The sequence below is a fragment of the Acartia tonsa genome, chromosome 4, assembly GCF_053477335.1.
Source record: "Acartia tonsa isolate MP-2025a chromosome 4, ASM5347733v1, whole genome shotgun sequence".
Lineage (NCBI taxonomy): Eukaryota > Metazoa > Arthropoda > Copepoda > Calanoida > Acartiidae > Acartia > Acartia tonsa.
The window spans coordinates 50,700,150-50,717,896 of record NC_137263.1 but is presented as its reverse complement, the minus strand read 5'-3'; the positions used below and the strand labels follow the sequence as shown (position 1 = coordinate 50,717,896).

At 30.8% G+C, this 17,747-nt stretch overlaps 1 protein-coding gene across 11 annotated transcripts in view; it reads right to left on the bottom strand.

Annotated features, from left to right (window-relative positions):
* Lar (tyrosine-protein phosphatase Lar) overlaps positions 1 to 17,747 on the bottom strand; it is a 248,844-nt gene that overhangs the window by 44,041 nt on the left and 187,056 nt on the right. For all 11 annotated transcript variants that reach the window (XM_080158791.1, XM_080158793.1, XM_080158790.1 and 8 more), the window contains 2 exons: positions 8,276 to 8,412; positions 1,337 to 1,447 (listed from right to left, as the gene is read on the bottom strand). In XM_080158791.1, the coding sequence (XP_080014917.1) occupies positions 1,337 to 1,447; positions 8,276 to 8,412 (248 nt within the window). The remainder of the gene's footprint in view (positions 1 to 1,336; positions 1,448 to 8,275; positions 8,413 to 17,747) is intronic.

Genomic DNA, 17,747 nt, shown 5'->3' with positions numbered 1-17,747 from the left:
GGAAATCTCTCTGGAAAATCTGCCAACACTATGGCATTCCAGAAAAGATAATCAATATCATTAAAGCTATCTATCATAAAGGAGGTGGAAATGTTATGTATAAAGGTAAACTATCAACCTTTTTTGAGATTGTAACAGGTGTCAGACAAGGATGCCTTCTCTCTCCCTTCCTTTTCCTCCTTGCCATTGACTGGATCATGAAGAACTGTGAAAGCAATGATGGCATTCGCTGGCAGTTATTTGGCAATCCCAAATATTAGGGAGAACTGGACTTTGCTGATGATATTGCTTTGTTAACAGCAATAGAAGTCAAATGCAAAGAAGGACTAACATGATAGCTGAAACTTCCAAGAAAGTTGGACTTGAAATAAATGTTCCAAAAACTAAAATACTCAGATTAAATGCAAACTCCCAAGAACCAATAACTATTGGAAACCAAATTCTTGAGGATGTTAACTGCTTTGAGTATCTTGGAAGTAAAATTGATAAAGCTGGAGGCACTTTGACAGATGTTAAAGCTAGAATTAACAAATCTAGAACAGCCTTTGCCAGCTTAAACAAAATTTGTAATTTCAACAACATCTCCATAAAGACCAAGTTAAGACTTTTCAAGTCAAATGTTCTCTCTGTTTTGCTGTATGGGGCCGAAACTTGGTTCCTAAACACAGCAGTGGTCTCCAAGCTACAGACATATGTCAACAAATGTCTTAGGAGAATCCACAAGATCTTTTGGCCAAACAAGATCACAAATGCTGAGCTTTTAGAGCGCAGTGATATGTCAGACATCAAACTGACAATAAAACAGAGAAAATGGAGATGGTTGGGGCACACTCTAAGGAAAGGGCATGATGATTTAACCAATCAAGCCTTGACTTGGGACCCCTTCACAGGAAAAAGGAAACCAGGCAGACCAAAAACAACCTGGAGGAGGGAATTCCTTGAGGAACTGAGAAAGAAGAATTTTTCATCTTTCAGTGAAGCCTCTACTGAGGTCCAATTCAAAGATAAATGGAGAACCATTGTGCGTGGCCTATGCTCTGGAAAGAAGAGATAAATGGCGATGATGATGATGATGTGCGTAACTTTTATGCAAGTAGGGATTTAGGTTGTAAAAAGAAACTTGAATGGCAATACAAGGCACACATTCACTGTCGGGTTGTAATATTTGGTCTCAAAATTAGACAAATAATCCGAAAAAATCTACAAATTTTAAATTAGAATTCTAATATATAATCCAAAAAAAAGCAAAGTAATCCAAAGTTGTATGTTGATTGCCTCCCTGATTTGTTTAAGACATACAAACAATCTCTGTAAACTGCTAAACAAATGTTTCTACCTGTACTTTATATTTTGTATCCGGCTGTAATCCAGAAACATTCATGGCAGTTACTGTAGCATCTTCTGTTGTAAACCTCAAAGGTTGGCTGTAATACTGCTGTAACTCATCCTAAAAAGAAAAAAATGTTTTTAAAAAAATGCTATGAAAACTTTTGGAATCGTCAAAATAAACATTTAGTCACAAGAAAAATAGAAAAAGCCAAGATCAATTGTTTACTGTATTCATTACAAAAGTCAAATAAGTCAAATAAGTCTAGGTATCCAGTGGATTGGCTGATTAATCTGCCATCCCTGTAAATTTTTATCGTCTTTTGTCCTATCTCTATTTTCCTAGCACAATTTAAATACTTCCATGTCACGGAGTCCAATCAAGTTCACAAAAAATCCTCTATAATTATATTGCTATGGATAAGCTATCTAAAACGCATAAATGTGTCATAACCAATAAACTGATGCTGCAAAATCTTCAAAAAAAACTATCATCAAACATGATTATATTCAATTATTATTTATTATCTTTTGCTTTTGTGCATGATATAGGCACATTACAAAAACAGATATTAAAACATTGTGATATTAGCAAAAGCAGTTATCCTCTTATATAAAGTAATAAGGTTTTCTTTTGTCTGTAGATTAAGATTTCTTTAACCACTGAACTTATTAAGCTCTCCATTTCAGGGGAGCTTTATATAAGCCCTAGGTTGGTTTTAAGACTCTTATAATCTCATATTTGAGTCTTGATAGCCTTAGTTTAGGCTATTTCACCAATCTTCCCTTCCAATACATAGCCTTTAGGGGCGCAGCATCTAGTATATTGTATAATGTGGCACCTGGCGGATATGAAAGAACACCCCAAGTCACTCCATTAATATTTGTTCAGGCCTTCAAGTTGAATTAGTTGGTGAGAGTAAAAAATAATGAATGCACAAAATTAAAGTTGCATTGTTGTCACCTAGCTGCTCTACAAATAAGAATCTGGCAAAGTCACATGATCTATCTATCTACAACAATTTGTTGAAAAAAAATAATTTTTACATGAAGCATTGGAAAGATTGTCGTTAACATTATTATATGTTTTCATTGGAGGATTTTCTTTTCTCTAGATATTTTTAAAAATATTGAAAAATGAAGATCTTTTTATTTGTAAAACACATTAAGAAATCACCTAATCTTCATGGGAATCGTTAAAACTTTCTAGTATCACGGCTACGTTAATGAAGTATTAATATTTAGTTAGTAAAAAAGGTATAAATAAAGCTGTAGCCCAGCTGTCCTATTTCAAACTTTTACCCGCAGCTGTAGAAATAAAGTTTAAGTTTGGAGGTCTAATCTTTTAAAAGGATGTTTCAAGAGGTATTCAGAATAGTTATTCAACGCATCGTATTTTTGACAGCTTTTTGCAGATAATAAAATGACATTATAAGATTAAAACCCGTCGGGGCTAACAAAACTGGTATTAATTTCATGTTTTTAAAGTTAATATTCGTAAAAATTTGTCTGTAATAAGATGCTATACATAATTTTTCAGTATGGCTGAGAACAGCGGATATTAATAGGTGTCGAAGCCATACTGAGAAAATTAATATTTCCCCGTTTAAAACAAGTATATAAGAAAGTGAACAAAAACACTGTTCTATAAAAATGATATATCAAGTAGGATTATATACATTGAAAATTACAAGAAACTACCAGGGATCTAAAGGGATAAGACAATGATAAGTTGATGTACATCCCGAATGATAATACACAAAATTACCCTTCCTGTAGACTACAATTAGTGGTTGAAACGGTTGGACACTCAACTTAATGAACCAACAAATCAAAATTTTATAATAGTCCTCAAAGTTTATGAGCCAACAAATAAGAAAACATTATTATAAAACTTTGGGGACTATTATAAAAACAGTCCAATGTCCCCTCCCTCCCTGAGAAACTTCTCTTTTTCTTGCAGAGATTATCAATAAAGATTGGATACTTTCATAAGAACTAGCAGCTTCGTCCAAAGCTTTTAGGATTTTAGTAGCGAAGCTACTCTATAATTCACTTTGTCCGTCCGTCAGTCCGTAACGCTATGGGGGAAACGTGATTTTCTCGGCTCCTATTCAAGATAGACAGCTGAAATTTTTAGTGAAGATGTTTTGACATATGCCCATCTAATCTAAACATTGTTTTGTCCTTCTGTCTGTTACTTAGGGTGCTAGATCGATTCCTAGATTTTTAAGCTTTTGTGATTTTTTCAATTCCTATTCAAGATAGCAGGCTGAAACTTTCAGAGATTAATTTATTTTACATTCAAAATATTTTCACCAAGTTTTGGGTATTAAGATTTGTTTATTGATTGGGGTGCTGGATCGATTCCTAGATTTTTAGGTTTATGTGATTTTCTCTATTCCTATTCAGGATTGATGGCTGAAACTATCAGGGATTGAATATGCTTATATTCTACATATTTCCATCAAGTTTCATTAAGAATTGTTTATTAATTGCGGTGCTAGATTTTGAGTTTTCGTGATTCAAAGGATGCGTGATTTTAAAGGCTTCGTAATTTCACTATTGTATCAAGTTTAATGATTATTGTATGACACTGTTCTATAATAAATTTTTTCCCGATATTCATTCAATTTTTTTTAGCTTCGCTACTTATGGATGTTGTCATCCTTGTTTATTCATTCGAATGGATTTTCTTTGAAGACAATTGCTTTCGCCCAAAAAAAGGTATGAAATAATTTTAGGATGTTTCACTGATAAATAATTATTTTGACCAGGATTCTGACAATCAATTCTAAACAAAAAAAATTCCCTCTAGTTAAAGCACAAAACAATTTTCACGCCAATATTAAGCCACATAAAATATATTTTTTTTGCAATTTCAAATGGAATTAACTTGCTGAATCACAGGCCCTAGAAATATTCAATGTTAGTAGGGATACGGGTTTCGCTGGCTATTAGATAAAATATAATTTAAAATTTTAAAGATATTGTATAATCTTTTGTAAGAATTTTTTTATTGAATAAGAAAGATTTCTTGATGTCTCAACACTTCTAGTAAAATGATGAATAAGTTGAAATTTCAGTTATTATACTTGTTTTGTATGAATACAACACTTTGAAAAATTTTAATAGACTAAGGATCCATTTTTTAACCACGTTTGGCGATAATAAATGGATAAAAATTATAAAAATATTGACAAAATGCGGCACTATAAAAGCAAAGAATAAGATTTAGATATGAAGTAGAATGTTTCTTAATGCTCTAAAGACTTGATTTTACAGTATCATGTAGCTTCGCCCCTAGCCTCTAGGGGCTTTGCCCCAAGAGGTGATAAAAAAAATGTTGCTATTCTTTCATTCAAAATAAATGCTGGAATACAAAATAATAAAGGGCAGCCTGTAGCAGAGCAAAATAAAAAATAAGGGGGGGATTTTTTTGTTTTTGGGGGGGTTAGGGGTGTCCCACCCCCCAAGAAAATAGCTTAAAACCACCACAGGACCAATAGGTATATACCCTCAAGAGTAGAATCCGATCGGTTCAGTGGTTACCGAGATCTCAAGCTTCAGACGGACGGACGGACGGACAGACAGACAGACAGACAGACAGACAGACAGACAGACAGACAGACAGACATCGTACTACTTTGTATTATTGATAAAAACAAGGATAACAACATCCATAAGTAGCGAAGCACAAAAAATAAAATCATAGATGGTAATACGTACAAGTAGATTTGTGTATTTATTAATTGATTTATTGGAAAAAATAAACACGAAACCTTGTTTTATATTTTGTATGATGACAATCAAAGTAAATAACATAAAAGATGCTCATAACAATGGGAAAAATTATTTTGATACTGATATCCCAAAAAAGTTTTAAAATTGGACTAAAAACACCAAAGATATGAGGAAATATGTAAAACATATAAAAATAGCAAAAACCTGCTAAAAAGCAGTCTGACCGCCATGCTTGTTTTCTTAAAACGATAGGAAATTTAATTATTAAATCCTTAACTTAAAAAAAAATTGGAAAATTGGACTATATACATCAAAGATATGGAACAATTTAAAAATAGCCAAAAAACAGGAAGTTTAATTTTGATATGTATAACTGAAAAAAATTTTGGAAATCGTACCATAAACACCAAAGATATGGAGAAAAATGTGAAAAATAAAATAAAATAGCCTAAAACCTGCTGAAAGACAGTCTGAGCGTCAGTGTTGTTTTCATAAAAGGACAGGAATTTAATTTTGATATCTATAACTAAAAAAATTTTAGAAATCGGACCATAAAAACCAAAGATATGGAGAAAAATGTGAAAAATACAAAAATAGCCTAAAACCTGCTTAAAGGCAGTCTGACCGTCATAGTTGGTTTCTTTAAAGGACTGAAAATTTAATTTAGATATCTATAACTAAAAAAAATTTGAAAATCGCACCATAAACACAGAAGATATTGAGAAAAATGTGAAAAATACAAAAATAGCCTAAAACCTGCTAAAAAGCAGTCCTACCGCCATCGATGTTTTATACTTAATTGTGCTCCTTATTGATGGGAATGTTGTCAAAAAATTTCAGCATTCTATCTTTTATAGGAGCTGAGTAAATCCCATTTCCCCCATAGCGTTACGGACTGACGGACGGACAAAGTGAATTATAGAGTAGCTTCGCTACTAATAAATATAAAATTGGTACAAAAAAGGATATAACTTAGAATACCTATAACTTAGAATTAGGTGTCTTTTTAAGTTATTGGTTCCATATAGATTCTTAATGATAAGAATCTAAAACCTATTCATGTAACTATCTCCTTAAAAATATTGGCATATTTTATATGGCCATGAATATGAATTAGCACAGTAGTTCTACAAACACAAATTTTATAATTTATGTGTTAAGATGTAGCTACCAGGGATCCAAAGGGATAAGAAAATGACAAATAAATTGATAATACACAAAATTACCCCTTTTGTGATTACAAACAAGTGGTTAAAACCTTTGGACACTCAACTTAATAAAACCACTTAATCAAAATTCAATAAAAGTCTCCAAAGTTGCTAAACCAACGAATAAGAAAACTTTATTGTAAAACGTTGGGGACTAGTGTAATAAACAGCCACATGTCCCCTTCGTCCCTGTGTAGGTAGGCAAATATAAAATACGTGTTGAAAATGCAATACAGCTGTATTTGAGCCTGTGAATATGGCAGCAAACCCTTTGACAAATCATATTGGCTTGTTTATCTTGTCATGTGTGAGAGAAATACACATTTGCATCAACTGTGAAATATTTACACACAAAATTTGAAAACCTTATTCTAAATACGTATAACTAAGTTATTTTACAATTAATGGTGACAAATCAAAGTCGAGGACATATGAGTGGTTTAATAAATGAACTTTCAAGATGTAAGATGATATTTGTAAAGTGATAGAATGGCTAACAAGCTAGACAGACAAGCCAATAAACCATGCTTGCATTTAGTATGGCAGATACCTCAAAGACTACTCAAATTTACTACTCAATAATCAAATTTTGACCCCACCAGGAAGAAGTTGCGCGAAAGACCTTGGAGACTTGTGCTGTAAACAGCCCAATGTCCCCTCTCTCCTTAATTGCAACTGATCCAAATTTTCTGTGGTTCTTTAGATCAATTTTTTTTTATAAATGTTGTAAACAATTCTTACAATTTGATAAACAGCCTAATGCCCTTGGCTACAAAACGTCTCCAAAATTTAAAGATTAAACGATCCAAGTTAACTGAGTTGTTGAGGCAAGGCTTGGTTATGAACTTTGTTGGAACTGTACATCTTAGAATCACACGAGAACTTTGATTTTGTGCACTTTTGTAGTTTTAACAATCTGCCAAACAGTTATTTAATAGATGCTTAGACGAGCTTTTAATTTACACTAACAAGGATGAGAACATCTTTAGAAGCGAAACTTTAAAGCGGTAGGACAAACGAAAATTAACAAATGTAGAGTGTTAGAACTGAATAAGCAAAAAATAAATATGTAACTGTAAACAAAATTGTAAGCAAATTTGTTGCAAAACTGCTAAATAACAGGATACTTTTAAAGGACATACTAACATTTTAAGTACTTGATTATAGAGATGATTCGCTTATGACATGTAAATTGTTGTAATATAAATCATCATGCTAAGTTTGAAATCGATAGGACAATTCTAACATGTTTATATTACTAAAAAAGTACGGACGGACGGAACGACCATTATTAAAGAAAATCTTCCCTTTAAAAAATTTCTTATTAATCGTAGGATATTTGGAAGGGGCCTATGGTTTACACGTACATTAGTATATCTTGTATATATCTAAATTTTGTTGACCAAAAAAATTATTCCATTACGCTCCAAATACTAAAAAAAACAACAATAAATTCTTAATAAGCCTAATATTTCCATGAGAAAAATATGAGTTACTAAGAACGAATATGTATACAGGAAAGTTTTTTTTGAGAAAGCATTCTAAGGTTTTTTTTATTAGCGAAGCTTTTCTATGATTAGGGTCGGTCTGTCCGTCAAATTTTTATGTGATATAATTATCCTATTGATCTGATTTTTGGAATACTGATTCCTGGGACAACAAAGTAATTTTATAAGCGAAGTATCTCTATAATCAAGTCCTAAAAATGAAAGTATGTCTTTAAACATTATCCTGTATTGAAGCAGTTATGCAGCAAATTTACTTACGATTTTGTTTAGACTCATACATTCATATCCTGATTATTCAATTATGACACTCAACAAATGTTGATGTTCGTTTGTCCTATATCGTTTTAGAGCCTCACTTTTATGGATTTAAAAACCTCATTATTTTTTATAACATTAAAAAACACAAGTACTTTACCAATTTAAAGGAAATTTAGTGCATAACATAATGAAAAATTCGCATTGACAAAAACCTAATAAAAAACCACTCACCGTTTTCTTTGGTTGTACATAGATCTGATATGCTCTGATGATTCCATTCTGTTGTGTGTCCAGGGGTGGGTTCCACTGAACCAGAACTGTGCTCGAGTTCACAGGTCTGGCACTCACATCACGTGGTTCTCCAGGTACTACACAAAATTTCAAATAATTTCACATCATTACATTAAAAAAAATATCAAGCTGGTCTATGACTGAAATGCGTAACTCTCAATTTTATTCTAATCTTATCATGGAAAGAAAACGGAGTAGCGAGTTTCATCGTATTTTCACAGTAGCTTTTGATAGGTAAGGTAAATGTCAATGATTGCACCGCAGGGTTAAGAAATTGACCCTGCAGGGTTCGAGCCCCCCGCAGGAGCTAGAAAAAGTAGAAAAGCTACTGTGAAAATACGACGAAACCTACTACTTCGTTTTTCCATAATACTTTTACTCTCATTATTTCATTGATATAGATCAGCCTGATACCAAAAACACTTTACAATACAACCTTCTGAATTCCTGCCTAATATCTAACCAAATCTTAGCCTAATCCTTAAACATTGTGCAGAAAATAAAGATAAAAAAAAACTAAAAATGAACTGAAACAAACTAGAGCTGGGTCTCAAATCATCAAACTAAAACTGAAACTTAAAAAGACAAATAAAATATAATTTCATGCAAATAAACTTGTTTAAGATGCAAGCTTCTAAAGTATTAGAATTGAACACTTACCTCGCGTTCTCAACCTGAATTCAATGTGGAAAGAGGAATAATTGTAATTAAGAGATAAACCTTCCTAATTATACATCTCTTATAAATTACTTTACATTTTGGCTAGATTATTTAATGGTAGAATTCCTTTATTGGCATTGAAGGCAGCCAAAATTACCCTTTTTTAGGTTAGGTTAAGTAAGATTAATTATAGGGGGTTATGACCGCTTCACATGCAAAATAAAGTAATAAAGGGTATATATATATATATAGTCCTTTTCGTGGCAACGCCTCTTTGGAGGCGATTCGTCGCATTTTCACAGAGGTGATCAAGAGGTTAGGTGATTGCCCCGCAGGATTAGACGCCCCAGCAGGAGCTAGAAATGGGAGAAAAGCTACTGTTAAAATACGACGAAGTGCCCCTTAAGAGGCGTTGCCATGACAGGGACTATACCCGTAATATATTAAATTATTATATTTTATCATGGCCAAACGAGGCCTCATGAACTTCTGGGGGAGTTAATTTAAATAAATATAGTAAATAATAATGAATTATTATTTGCATAAAGCTTGTGGATAATTAATTTCATGAAATGACAAAATCTGCCATCCCTAATAACCGGCCGCTATTCATAAAATAAATTACTTTCTAGTTTTTTAAAATATGTTTCTTACACAAAAGATATTAATTTAGTTAGATATATAAACATCTAAAATGTTTTTAGTACAGTATTCTTAAAACAATTAAAAGACTTCTGATAGCAATGCAATAATTATGGATAAATGGATAATGACTAACGAAAATCAAGTTATTTTAAATTTATAGCATCGTATCATAGACAGTTTCCCGCGGATATTAAAATGAAAAACAAGTTTTGTTATTCCCGAGGGGCTGAAGGCCTGGGTAACAAAACTAATACTAATTTAATGGTTTTTATTTTAATATCGTGGAAAATTGTCTGTAATAAAATGCTTTACATGATTTGGATCTAATTGGTTGTTTTAATTTGGGTTAGATATTGTATAACATATGTTATTAAGACTTGGATAAATAATTCTAATATTTTATTGCATGATATCTTACTCTTTATTTTTTTCATTTTCTGTGGTAAAAATATTTGTGTTCAAATAAAATGTTACGAAGAAAACATTTTCCCAATAATAATCTGAACATCAAATCTGAATTTTTCTTATTTCACCAGAGTTTCATAAAAGTTTGGAATATTAGGAAAATAAATATTTTGCATTAAAAGACAAAAAAAATGAAAGTAGTGTCAATTTAATGCTTTTATTGTAAATATTTTTACTGTTTTGGTCAATTTGAGATCGATATGGAAACTAATTCTTTGCAGGATTAAGGTATAGCCAACAAGCGAAATAAATCTAAAATAATATTTTGGGGGCATAAGCTGTTGGTATAAGCTGAATCGTTTCGAATGTAGACTTATTTTCATGTGAAATTATTTACCACAGAAAAAAATAATCTATCGTCTATTTTAACCAAAATTTAAGCTTTCAAAAAGTTTTTTTTTGTCTCAAATGATGCAATTTTTGGAGGAATTCGTAATTTTTTTGAGTAAATAGTTATCTTATTTTTAAGTGATATTTGATCATATGTATAAATTGGACAAAAATTTTAAGAATGTTTATCTCCCCCTTTATTCAATACAAAATTTTATACCATTTAAAGTTAGGAAAACTTAATTTTAGTCCGTAGTCATCTACATCCGTCATAAAATATTTTTGTGTCTGATAAAAAAAAAGTAAGAAAATTTCTTCTTTTTCTTTTTAGTAAATACGTAGAAATTGGCTAATCCCAGCAATAAAGAGATTGGTATAACAAATTTAAAATAATACTTTAAAAGTATCAAAATTCAATTTTCATTAGAAACTTGAGTTTTTTAAAGTCAGGGATCTAAAGGGATAAGACAATGGCCGATAAATTTATGTACATCCCCAATGATGATACACAAAATTACCCCTGTAAATTACTGTAGGTTGAAACGTTTGAACACTCAAGTTAATGTACCAATCAATCAAAATTCAATAAAAGTCTCCAACAAATAAGAAAATGTTGATATAAAACTTTGGGGACTAGAATAATAAACAACCCAATGTCCCCTCCCTTCCTGTGTTTTAGTTGACCATCCTCCAGTTTGGTTTGTAATTTAAGATAATGTTTTCATATTCCCATTAAAATGGTCAATAAAATATAAGAAAACGACTTATAGTTATAAGTATACCAAACACCAATCTTAAAAGTTAATAAAAAATATACAATACAAAAAGTTTTACAAAACGGGCGGTGATTATTGATTATATCTCGTAATCGAGGTAATAAGGACACTTAAAACATCCCGAAAAAGTAAAAATGAGTTATAGCTCTCTATAATTTTTTTTATATCCAAAATGGTCTACTATTTTATGCGTTTATTTTTTATAAAAATATAATTAACTCCTATTTGTAAAACAATATTTAAGTTAGTGCTCTCAATTTTCATTTTAATTGTGCTTTTTAATTCCATTTTATATAAAGCTTCTAAGGTGTTCTTAATATTTTGATTACGAAACCCCTTAAACAATCATCCCAAATTTCTTATAAATATCAAAAGTACAAAAATGAATTATTGGATTGTTGTATATTCTGTAGACTCTGAGATCAGGGATCTAAGGGGATACGACAATGGCCGATAGGCTCATGTACATCCCCAATGGTGATACACAAAATTACTCCTTATGTATTAGTGGTAGAAACGCTGAGACAGTCAAATTTGAAAAAAAAAGATTTTAAGCCAACTAATAAGAAACATAATTATAATGTTTTGGGGACTAGTGTAATAAACAGCCCAATGTCCCCTCCCTCCCTGGAGAAGATGCTGTTTCTAGTTGAATGTGTCTCTTAAATATTTAATACAAATACTCTAGTCTTCAATTTTAGCAGTACATGTACAATATTTTACAATACATATAGTGTATACAGGTGTCTAAAGGGATAGGACAATGGCCGAAACATTGATGTACATCGTCAATGATGACACACTGTAGAAAACACTTAGTGGTTGGAACGTTTGAACAGTCAACTTAATAAACCAACCAATCAAAGTTCAGTTAGTGTCCCCAAAGTTGTTAGGCCAACGAATAAGAAACATTTGGGGACTGGTGTAAAAACAGCAAATTGTCCCATCTATTTCTGTAGTGTATTATATAGCTTACTACAGGGCTCACCAACCGAACTTTATTAGAACAGACTAAACTGAATATCATTAAAAATAAAAATCAGAAGGTGGCTAAGCTGAAGTGTAATGAAAAATTTTGAATTCAATGCAGATTTTTAGCGGCTGCAGATTTATACCTTATAAGCAGCCGTTATTCTAGTCTAAAATTGTTAGGTCAGAATATGGTTTGTTTTAAACAAAGTGTGGCTTTCGAGCCTTGTAATTTTATGGGTCTAAGCTCTACTTTTTCTCTCCTTGTTTCAAAGACAAATACTGAATTAAATTTGAAATTTTATTGTAATTTGAGGAAGAATGAATAAAGTATCAAAATAGTTCTAGATATTTTTACAAGTATCATATATCAGGGCCAGGGATGAGATAATTGAAGATGGTTTTGACTTTAAAAGAATCAATTAAAAATTTAAAACCCGATAATTTAGCGAGAACATGCTGTACCAGAGAAAGCAGGGACAATAGCAATAGTCTCCAATTGGTCGGTGCATTGAGTGTTCAAACGTTTCAACCACTAATTTTAATATAAAGAAGGGGGAAATTTTGTGCATCAACATAAGAGATGTACATTAATTTATCGGCCTTTGTCTTATCCCTTTAGATACCTGTGTTGTACACAATAATAAAATAGTTGAATTTTTTTTCTTACATTCATGTGCCATATATCTGATGATGAATTCAGACACAAATTTCATTAACAATAAGATTACAATAACTCAATACAGATACATTTCAAGTATTATACATCAGGGAGGGAGGGGACATTATTACACTAGTCCCCAAAGTTTTATAATAACCTTTTCTTATTCGTTGACTTAACAACTTTAATTTATTGAATTTTGATTGATTAGTTCATTAAGTTAGGTGTCCAAACTTTAACCACTTACTGTAATTTTAAGAAAGGGTAATTTGGTGTATAATCATTGAGGATGTACTTCAATTTATCGGCCTTTGTCTTATCCCTTTAAATCCCTGATTATACATACATAACATAAATATATAGACTCCTTTATCATGTATCTTAAATTGAATACATTTACTTACTTATAAATGTATATTGGAGATATTTACATAAAGGGCAACCTTCTCTGCCCAATCAGTTGTATAAGTAGGGTTGGCCCGGATACTTTTTGGGCCGGACACCGGATATCTGGCTGATTTCTAATGCCGGATATCCTGTTCTGGCCAGATATATGGCCAACGTTCGATATCCGGCAAATTACCGATTATTCGGCATTAAAAATCAGCCGGATATCCGGTTTCCGTATGGTTTTAATATCCGGTATCCAGCCGGATTTAAAATAGTTGGATTTCAGGCTGGATATCCGGCCTAACCTTATGTATAAGTTTATCAATTATGCAGTAGATATAGAGAAGTAGGATAATGTAATGTAATATAAGCCCACCAAATATCAAAATAAATTCAATCAATAATTCTGTTTAAATGTAAGCATTCAAGATGTTGTGGTAATTCTATTTGTATAAGGTTTATATAGGGTACAAGGTACACTGAATATGCTCAAGCTTTGGCCTATGTTTGACTTATTTTCACACCTTTAGGCAACTAAACGATAGGGCAATGGTAAAATAATATTGATAATCATGTCCAATGATGAAACAAGGAGCCATACTCGGTGAGGGTGAGGCAATAATTATGAGCTCTCACGAGATATCGGGTTGAGCCATAGAGTGCTTGAATGTGGAGCTTGAGCTGGCTCTAGTGGCTATACAAAAGTGTCTCAACTAACTCCATGACGACTTAGGTCCATGCAAAGACCACCATTCCAGCACGTTAGATTGTACAGTAGTTTTGCTAAAATTAAATATTAGAAATTTTTTTTTATATATAAAATGACCAAACTGTTAACAATAGTACAAGTATACAACATAGTTACAATCCATTAATAGTTATTTCTTGCATCGTATTATAAACGGCTTTCCGCGGATATAGAATGTACAATTATAAGATTAAAACTAGTTTTTTTTAACCCCGAGGTGCCTAAGGCACCGGCTAAAAAACTGTTTTTAATCTTATGATTGTACATTTTTATATTCGTAGAAAGCTGGATATAATACGATGCTAGACATAGTCTTTTCGTATGGATGAGAACCGGTTCCTATCCACCGGATTCGAATGAATACGAGAAATACATTTATTTTTTTCCCCTAGGTTTTAAGGTTCAAAATATTTATTTTAAAAACTTGATCTAGGGTTTTTCTCCCTCTAATAAGCTTGGAACATACAATTGTGGGTTTAACCTCTTCTTTTTATAAGTAAAAGCTAGTACAAATAAAAATTAATACCATTTACTATTTTTCATATGAAGTCATAGGTAATCTTGATTGAAATCCAACTGTATGAAATAGTTTACAAAGAGTATTTTCAATACACCATAAAGATTTCTATGAGATTTTATTCCAATATTCTGCTAATTATATGTATCTATTCCTAACCAGAGAAAGAAGGGAGGGTGAAATATTCTAAATACATAATTATATGTCAACATATGGCAACAAAATTAATCTGAATAATAAAAAAGTACAACAACAACAACACTTGCCTTCCATTATGTCAGCTTAAGAAATAAAAAGTCTACTTACTATAGATGGCTGAAATTAAGAACAGATTAAATATTAGTAAGCTCAAGAGTTTCAACAAAAAGGGCCATCATTTTTTCGTGTATTTTCCGTAAAGCTGTGTGATAGCGTTTAGTCAAATGCGTTTGTTATGTCAGACTAATCTTTTGGACAAAATGTATATATATGAAATGGTCAAAAGTTTGAACAGTTTGACTTAATAAGCGCATTTGACTAAACGCTAAACCAACGTTTTTTAAAAATTAACAAAAAATTTACCGTCTTGGTATTAATTCCAAAAGCAAAAAGTAAACTAATTTAAAAATCCAATTTAATCATCAGTGTTTTTAAAATATCCTGTTGAATATATCCCAAGGTTGTCCAAAATTGACACAATAACCTAAATGGTGTTAGTGGTGTGGTGTCTGTATATAAATAATATCATATGTGTGTAGATACAATTGGGTGTGTGAGTTACAATTTTAGGTTTTTAAGGTGTTTTATTATACTAGGTACAGGAATAAGGATTCTTAAAACATCATTGAAATTGACATCTATTAGTTTAAGAACATTTATACTTTTCTAGATGTTTCTTGACACATCTGATCTACTTTGTGTTTTAAAGATTCATTATTCCTGTGCTTTATAGACTTTGTTGTGTAAAAATACTTAGAATTTATAAATGTATTAAAATCTTAACCAAGAAAATTGCTTAGAAATCAAGTATATTTACAACAAAGTCTGCCTAAGTGGTAGTTCTTAGCTGTTAAGAACATTAAAGACCTTCAACCTAGATATAATCTAAGTTTTTGTTCTTAGACGTTAAGAACAATAAAGAACTACCACCTAGAAATAATCTAGGTTTCTAAGTTATCATTGGTGCTGTTCTATTGATACTTTTATTATATAAATTGTGTGATTATAAATAAATTGTGTGATTTGTGTACAGTACATACATAAACTGTGTTTTCTTTCAATGTGCAATACTTAAGAAAAAAGTTTCCTTTTGACTTCCTTAGACTCAACTCTTATTGAAAATGACTTATTAACCATTTTCATTTATCAATTTCAAATTTTTACCTAATAAGTTAAAGAATGACAAGAGGCCAAATTTTATTTTGTATCCTTTTCTAAAACCTAATTTTTGTTATTTGATTTAACATAAATTCTATTTTAAGGTGTATGTTTGTTAAAGATGTAATACCATGCATAAACTTTCAAACTTTTTTTGTTAAAAGGAAGGAAGATTTTTAAAACATAGGCTACTGTCCTAATTTGTAACCATGAATGGGTAAAAAAAAACATCATTTTATCAAACATATTCTTAGTAAAACTCTTTTTTTTTATCATTTTCTTCTTTCAATATTTATATAAGTGTATATATTATTACTCTACCTGATTTAATAGAATACATTTCCAACTTTTGTAATCGAAAATTTCCTCTTTCCCTGTGTTTTATTAAATTTTGTCTGATGGGAGGCAATTCTTTATCTTTTATCAAATAAGTTTTATATTATTGTCAACTGACAAAACAATTGTTGTGAGCTGAGCAGTGCCACTTATGGTTTTATGTTACAACAAAATGGCAATGCTTTTTTTCTCTCAACATTCTGCAAACATCAACAATTTTATTTCTTATTCAATTATGTTTCAACTTTACCTTACCTAAATATATAATATTAATCTATACTTTCTATTTAAGGGAGCAATGTTTTTTGTTTTGTTTCAGGACAATCGCAGGAGTGACAAACGTCGGAGTGGATAAGTTGTGAACACAAAAATAGCCCCACATAGGTGTCAGGCATCTAAAAAAACCTCTAAGATAGTTCATAATAGGTTAGGTTATGTGTCACTCCAGCGTTTGTCTTAATACCATTCTTTTAACTAATTTAAGTTCTTCTAGCAAAAAAGGTTCTTGTTTTATATTTTAAAACATTTACGAAACCTTAAATAGTTTTTTTTCCCACCCTAGTGTTTGTTTTATCTAATTTATCTTTTTAAGTTCTTAATTGTCAAATCTTTTTCTTTTAATTTCCTTTGGTCTCGTGAAATCTAGAATTTCAAACAGAATTAAATGCAGAAAAGGAAAAGAAACACAGTTTTGGATACCTCAAACCTTCCCCTACAAGAGTCCCTACTGGATTCAAAATCTGAATATTGAATGGGGAATTTCCCCTGAGATATTGAAATCAAGATTTTATTATGTATTGCAACATAAGAAAGTCTATACTAATATGTATATCATGGCTATATGGTCTATAAAAACTTTCTGTTCATTTAAATATAACAAAGAAAATAAGATATCTTTCGCTAACTTTATAAAAAAAGCTAAGCTTTCAAAAGATTCTATAAGATCATATTTTTATTACCTTCTTGATAACTCAGTTTTATTAAGTTTCTTTAATTCAATAAAATAGAGAAACAAAAATTCTAAAAAAATTTGTCTATAATTTATGCGCAAAACCCGAAGTATATATAGGTACTTGAAACAGGGAAATTTATTTGACATACACAATGTCAATGGATATTTGTTTACTTTTATTCTGCACATTTTTATAAATAACTTGTATAAGGAAAATTGAACCTTTATTAAAATACATTTTTTATAAATCTTTTTTATTAATAAAATGCTAAATTTTTAGATAAATATTGTAACCTTTTTCTTTATCTATTATTGCTGATAAAGCATGCTAAAAAAAACTTTATAAAAATATATTATTCATGCACATAAACTTTAAACTAACTTGAGCTGAAGTGGTGAAAATCTATAAGAAAATTAAGATCAGTAATTTATGTAGAATATATGCAACCGTTTCTAAATAAATAATAACTATACAAAAATATGAAAATATTTAAATTGTATAGAATTTAACGCTTTTCATTCAAAGATATTTAAAATATAAAATATTCTTTTGATTGCAAACAAGATTTTTTATCTGAGGAACTATCATTGATCAGAGTTTAAGAAG